The 6172-nt window shown below is 26.3% G+C and overlaps 1 protein-coding gene across 1 annotated transcript; it reads right to left on the reverse strand.

The window, feature by feature from the left end:
* Nucleotides 1-775: 775 nt before the first annotated feature.
* On the reverse strand, nucleotides 776-4131 carry LOC113363684. The gene is made up of 4 exons (XM_026606160.1): nucleotides 4050-4131; nucleotides 3600-3719; nucleotides 3340-3532; nucleotides 776-1544 (listed from the first exon to the last, which is right to left on the reverse strand). Exons 3-4 carry the CDS (start codon nucleotides 3341-3343, stop codon nucleotides 952-954), a joined length of 597 nt encoding a protein of 198 aa, XP_026461945.1. The 5' UTR covers nucleotides 3344-3532; nucleotides 3600-3719; nucleotides 4050-4131; the 3' UTR covers nucleotides 776-951.
* Between the last annotated feature and the right edge of the window lie 2041 nt (nucleotides 4132-6172).

Raw genomic sequence — 6172 nt, forward strand, 5'->3', positions numbered from 1 at the left:
CATTTTCAATATTCAAAAAAATAAATTTTTTTGGTAATTAAAAATAATATATATTATTTATATTATTAATATTTTCAAAAAAATTGCCTTTCAAAAATGTTTTCTGAATCATTCAAATCTGATGCTTCGTTTCATCAAAAACTACAATTTTTTACACATTTAGCTCTGTATTTTCGAAACGGCTGGACCTGCCTTTGCCAAAAACTAATCATCTCTTCTCCCCATCATTACACATTGAATGTTTTTTGAATCATCCAAACCGGATGCTCCGTTCTCTCAAAAATTTAGTTTCTATTTTTTGCACTCTTTGCTCCGTATCTCCAAAACGGCTGGACTCGCCTTTGTCAAAAATTCATGAGCACATCTCTCTATCAATAGGAATCGAATGTTTTTTTAATCATCCAAACCGGATGCTCCGTTCTCTCAAAAATATAGTTTCTATTTTTTGCACTCTTTGCTCGCTATCTCCCAAACGGCTGGACCTGCCTTCGCCAAAAACTCATGAGCACATCTCTCTATCAATAGGAATCGAATTTTTTTGAATTATTCAAATCGGTTGAGCCGTACGCCCGAAATCGTCAACAAAAATTTGTACCCGCACATATACACACACACACATTTATTTTTTATGCCAAAACGTTCAGAAATCACTGAAACGTAAAATTATGCCTAAATTTTCATTTTTCGACGATTACAATAATTTATCCTACAGGAAGTTAATAACATTTTCTTCTACTTTAAATAATGAAAGCACAACTTGTTATTAATTGTTCTATATTAAAAATAATATGTATTACATATTTACCATACACGTTAAAAGTTATATGCATTTACTGTGTCAAATTCAGATTTATTAGTCTAACATTATATCCAAATGTTTTTACAAGCGTGGGGCTAAATATATTACACCTAAGTCAAAATAAAAGTTATCCAATATCAAACAAACTCAGATCAGCCCAGCCTATTAAAGACTCCTTTTTTACTAAAACTCTGCCTATCTGAGAATAATTTACCTTGTGTAAATTTAGGTTTTATACTTGTACCTATTGTAGTTTTAGTTCGAACAAAAGATTTATTTGCATCTGATCGTTTAGCATTTAAACCTAACCTTGCTTTTATATTATTTTTATACTGTTTATTTACAATATCAGTATTACCAGTCTTCTTCATAATCCCTTTAGGCTTAATAGTCTTAACTAAGACATCATCGCTAAAAGAAACTGCTGCCTTCTTGTTAGGTAAAATTATTCTTTCTTTTGTCGATACTTTTGGTTGATCTGCAATCATTGACTTGGGAAGAGTTTTAATTAAACGTAAAGGTTGTTTTGTAGTCTTCACGGTTTTTATGCTGGTTGATTGGGCAGTGATAATTGTTCTTGTTTTGGGTTTGGGGGGCTCATCTTCTAGTTTACCAAGTCGATTGAATACTGAAGCCGATGATGTAGTTGATAGATTAGATTCAATACTGGCTTGTCTCGAGTTGGAATCCACATCTAGCCTTCTAAAGATAGATGGTTTTGGCTTGACTGCAACTTGCTTGGATACTGGAAAATTAGAAAAAAATATGATTAATTTAAATGTAAGATAAATTAGTGTATAAACTTACATAATGAAATTTTGTAGGAAATTCTAATAATATATAGCAATTTTGGACATTTTTTTACATTTTTTCAAAAAACTTATTTTCTTCCTGGACATTTTAATTTATTTTTATTAGTAAAAACTAGATAAAATTTACTAAAATCTAGTGAAAAAAACTGTTTCATACACTTGCATATTGAAATTTTGTATAAAACTTGTTTGAACATTCATTTTCTGGACTTTTCTATGAGAATTTCGGATGATTTTTTACTTTTTTTAAAGTAACTTTTAATTTTCTTTCCAGGCATTTTAATTTATTTACATCAGTGAAAACTAGATAAAATTTACTGCAATCCACTAAAAATTGTTTTATACACTTGGAAAATAAAATTTTGAATAATTCATAGTTGAGCAGACATAAGTATTTTGATGATTTGCAATTTAAGGATTCAGGACATTTTTTTACTTTTCTTCAAATAACTTTTAATTTTCTTTTTGGACATTGTAATTTATTTACATTAGTGAAAACTAGATAAAATTTACTAAAATCTAGCATAAACTGCTTTTAACACTTGGATATCGAAATTTTGACTAATTTGCAATTGAAATGCGAATTTCAGTGTTTTGATAATTTGCCATATATGGATTTAGAACATTTCTTTTACTTTTATTTAAATAACTTTAAATTTTCTTTTCAAACATTATATTTTGTTTACATCAGTAAAAACTAGATAAAATATACTAAAATCTGGTAGAAATTGTTTTATACACTTGCATAGTGAAATTTTTAACAATTTGTAGTTGAAATGCAAATTTCAGTATTTTGATAATTTACCGTACACATATGGATTTAGGACATTTCTTTAGTTTTCTTCAAAAAACTTTTAATTTTCCTCCCAGACATTTTAATTTATTTATATTAGTAAAAACTAGAGTAAATTTACTAAAATCTGGTAAAGATTGTATTATACACTTAGGTACATAATGAAATTTTGTATTAAACTTGTTTGAACATTCATTTTCTGGAATTTTCTAGGAGAATTTCGGATAATTTTTTACTTTTCTTAAAGTAACTTTTAATTTTCTTTCCGGACTTTAAAATTTATTTACATCTGCAAAAACTAGATAAAATTTACTAAAATCTAGTAAAAACTGTTTTATACACTTTTATATTGAAATTTTGAATATTTAGTATTTAAAATGTGAATTTTCGTATTTTGATAATTTGCTATATAGGTCATTTTTTTTACATTTCACCAAAAATCTTTTAAATTTCTAACATTTTAATTTAGTTACATCAGTTAAAACTAGATAAAAATTACTAAAATACAGTAAAAACTTTTATTTACCTTTTGATATTAAAATTTTGAATGATTTGTAATTGAATTGTGAATTACCATATTTTTATAATTTGCCAAATATGAATTCAGGACATTTTTTTTTACATTTCTTCAAATAACTTTTAATTTTCTTTTCAAGCATTGTAAATTATTTACATTATAAAAAAATAGATAAAATTTACTGAAATCTAGTAAACACTGTTATATACACTGGGATATCAAAATTTTGATTAAAATGAGTTTTTATAGCATTAAAGAAAAACTGTTATATCTCAACTAACAACTTTCTTGTTACTTTTGTATTGCATATATCCTTCCAAATAACTTTTTTTTATAATTCCAATACATTCACATTTTATTTCTATTTTTAATATAACTAGCAAACCTATGTGACATATTAAATTTTCCTTTTACTTACGCATGGCTTTCTTCTCAAGTATTTCCTTGCTCCTTTGAGTAATGCCTTGCGGCAGTTTAACTGTATAACCTCCTTCGTGCTCTGGTAAAAACTCTTCGTGCCGGCTTTTTCACCGGGTGAGACATCAGGAGTGTCTACTTGAGACGTGGCATAGTCCTTTTTCGTGTCTCATTGAGTAATATATTCACGCCCACTAAAATAACCACAAATCAGTCATATGTAAATAATCAGATAATATGTAATTTTTTGTATCTTCTTACGTGGTACTGTTTTCCCAGTTTCTTTTTTAGGTAAAGAAGCCACAGCTGCTACTGGTACTTTCGCCTTGTGAACCAAGGATTCTGTCTCGTTCTGCTTGCTCGTGAACGCTTTTAGCATGTCTGAATCATAAATGATGATGACTTCTATAGCAGTATATTATAAATGTAATTGATAATTGATTGATCATGGATTTGATTTGTCTAAAACATGTTAGCAGGTCCAAAGTAATGTTAAGAACGAGGTGTTCTTAAACTTAACCTAACTTCTAAGATTACAAAATTTTATTTCTTAGGTATATTTGTTCAGCAGATACAATCAAATATACATTGCAGACAATACAATTCAAATATATATTGCAGACATAATAAATATCAGATACCAAATATGAAACTTTCAGTAACTTGATCATGTTTTTACATTCGAAAACGTGTTTTGCAATTTGTACTGACCTTAATATAGCTATTATATCTCCCATTCTTGTGATACCCATTTCTCGTAAATAATCTTTATTCAAATCAATTAACATATCTGGTGTATTCTATTTTCATCAAATAACAAGGCGTAACTTGCTGAAACTTGAGATGGAATGCCTGCATTTGTGAAAAATTTAACCCATTTACCTAAAACAAATAATTATACCATAACAATAATATATATATATATATATATATATATATATATATATATATATTTACAATATTATATATAAATATTTCAATTTCGAAAATTATGACGACTCCTTATATGGAATGTTACCAAAATAGTTTATTAAATTTACCTGCTGTAGACATTTTGATGATGGAAAACTAAACTTTATGAGTTTATTTTACATTTAATATCATCACATATTATGTTGTTATTGAAAAGTTATAAAATAAGTTAAGAAAACGTGCCTTATTGCTTAGCTACTTTGACATTTACCAAATGCATAATAAACAGTTGCAATGGAAGTAAATAGTGTTGCCAGGTGCTAAATATTAAATTTGCTTTGGCGCGAAATTTAAAATTCAAATAATAATAAATTTAATATATTGTTATGCATGTATAAATGCTTTAATGTTTATATAAACACAAAACATTAAAATTATTTAACAATATTTTTAATAATTCAATTGATTTTCTGTATGTATTATTACTTTCTGTATGTATTATTAAATTTTAAAAAAATTCTGTACATTAATTTTGAAAAGTAAACATATAAGCATTCTTTATATAATTAAATTATAAATATGTATAGAACCTGTCTAAATATTTGATTTTTAAAATAATTATATTATGAAGATAATATTCACAAAAGTATAATAATAAGTTATTTATGAAGAATATTTGCACTCACTACCATAAAGTACACAATTTAAAGATGATTTATTTGATTTTATTATGATTTTATATAAAAACTTTAATAATTATTGCAATCGGTATGTTAATAACTAATTTAATTTAAACTTTATAATTGAAAGATCCTAATTGATAACCTTGGATGTCCAGAGGATGTATTTAATGTCATTGTACCTGATGTTGACCCATATCTGTAATTAAAAGAGACTTAAATTAATTAAGGAATTTCTATTTAAAATAGTAATATTTTTTATTGTCCAATCAGCAAACGTCCAATTTATAATATCGTTTGCCAAATAATATAATAGAAAGCAGCAAACGGCCAATTTATAATATCGTTTGGCAAAAAATATAATAGAAAGCAGCAAACGTCCAATTTATAATATCGTTTGCCAAAAATATAATAAAAGCAGCAAACGTCCAATTCATAATAACGTTTGCCAAAAAATATAATAGATAAAATAGATAAAAAAAATAATAAAAGCAGCAAACGTCCAATATATAATATCGTTTGCCAAAAATATAATAAAGAGCAGCAAACGTCTAATTTATAATATCGTTTGCCAAAAATATAATAGAAAGCTGCAAACGTCCAATTTATGATATCGTTTGCCAAAAAATATAATAGAAAGCAGCAAACGTCAAATTTATAATATCGTTTGCCAAAAGTATAATAAAAAGCAGCAAACGTCCAATTTATAATATCGTTTGCCAAAAAATATAATGGAAAGCAGCAAACGTCCAATTTATAATATCGTTTGCCAAAAATATAATAAAAAGCAGCAAACGTCCAATTTTTAATATCGTTTGCCAAAAATGTAATAAAAAGCAGCAAACGTCCAATTTCTAATATCGTTTGCCAAAAAATATATAATAGAAAGCAGCAAACGTCCAATTTATAAACATAATTGCCAAAAAAATTATATTTGTACCTGATAATATCCATCATGATCCTCTTTGAGGGCTTGGATGTTCCAGAAGATCTATTTTGATGTCATTGTAACTGATGTTGGCCAAATCTGTAATTAAAAGAGATTTAAATTAATTAAAGGAATTACTATTAAAAAATAGTAATATTTTTTATTTTCCAATCAGCAAACGTCCAATTTATAATATCGTTTACCAAAAATATAATAGATTAAAATAGATAAAAATAATATAAAAAGCAGCAAACGTCCAATTTATAATATCGTTTGCCAAAAATATAATAGATATAATATACTAGATAAAAATA

This window comes from Ctenocephalides felis, unplaced genomic scaffold (genome assembly GCF_003426905.1).
Source record: "Ctenocephalides felis isolate EL2017-DRISC unplaced genomic scaffold, ASM342690v1 CF-g0.4_SCAFFOLD_00845, whole genome shotgun sequence".
NCBI lineage: Eukaryota > Metazoa > Arthropoda > Insecta > Siphonaptera > Pulicidae > Ctenocephalides > Ctenocephalides felis.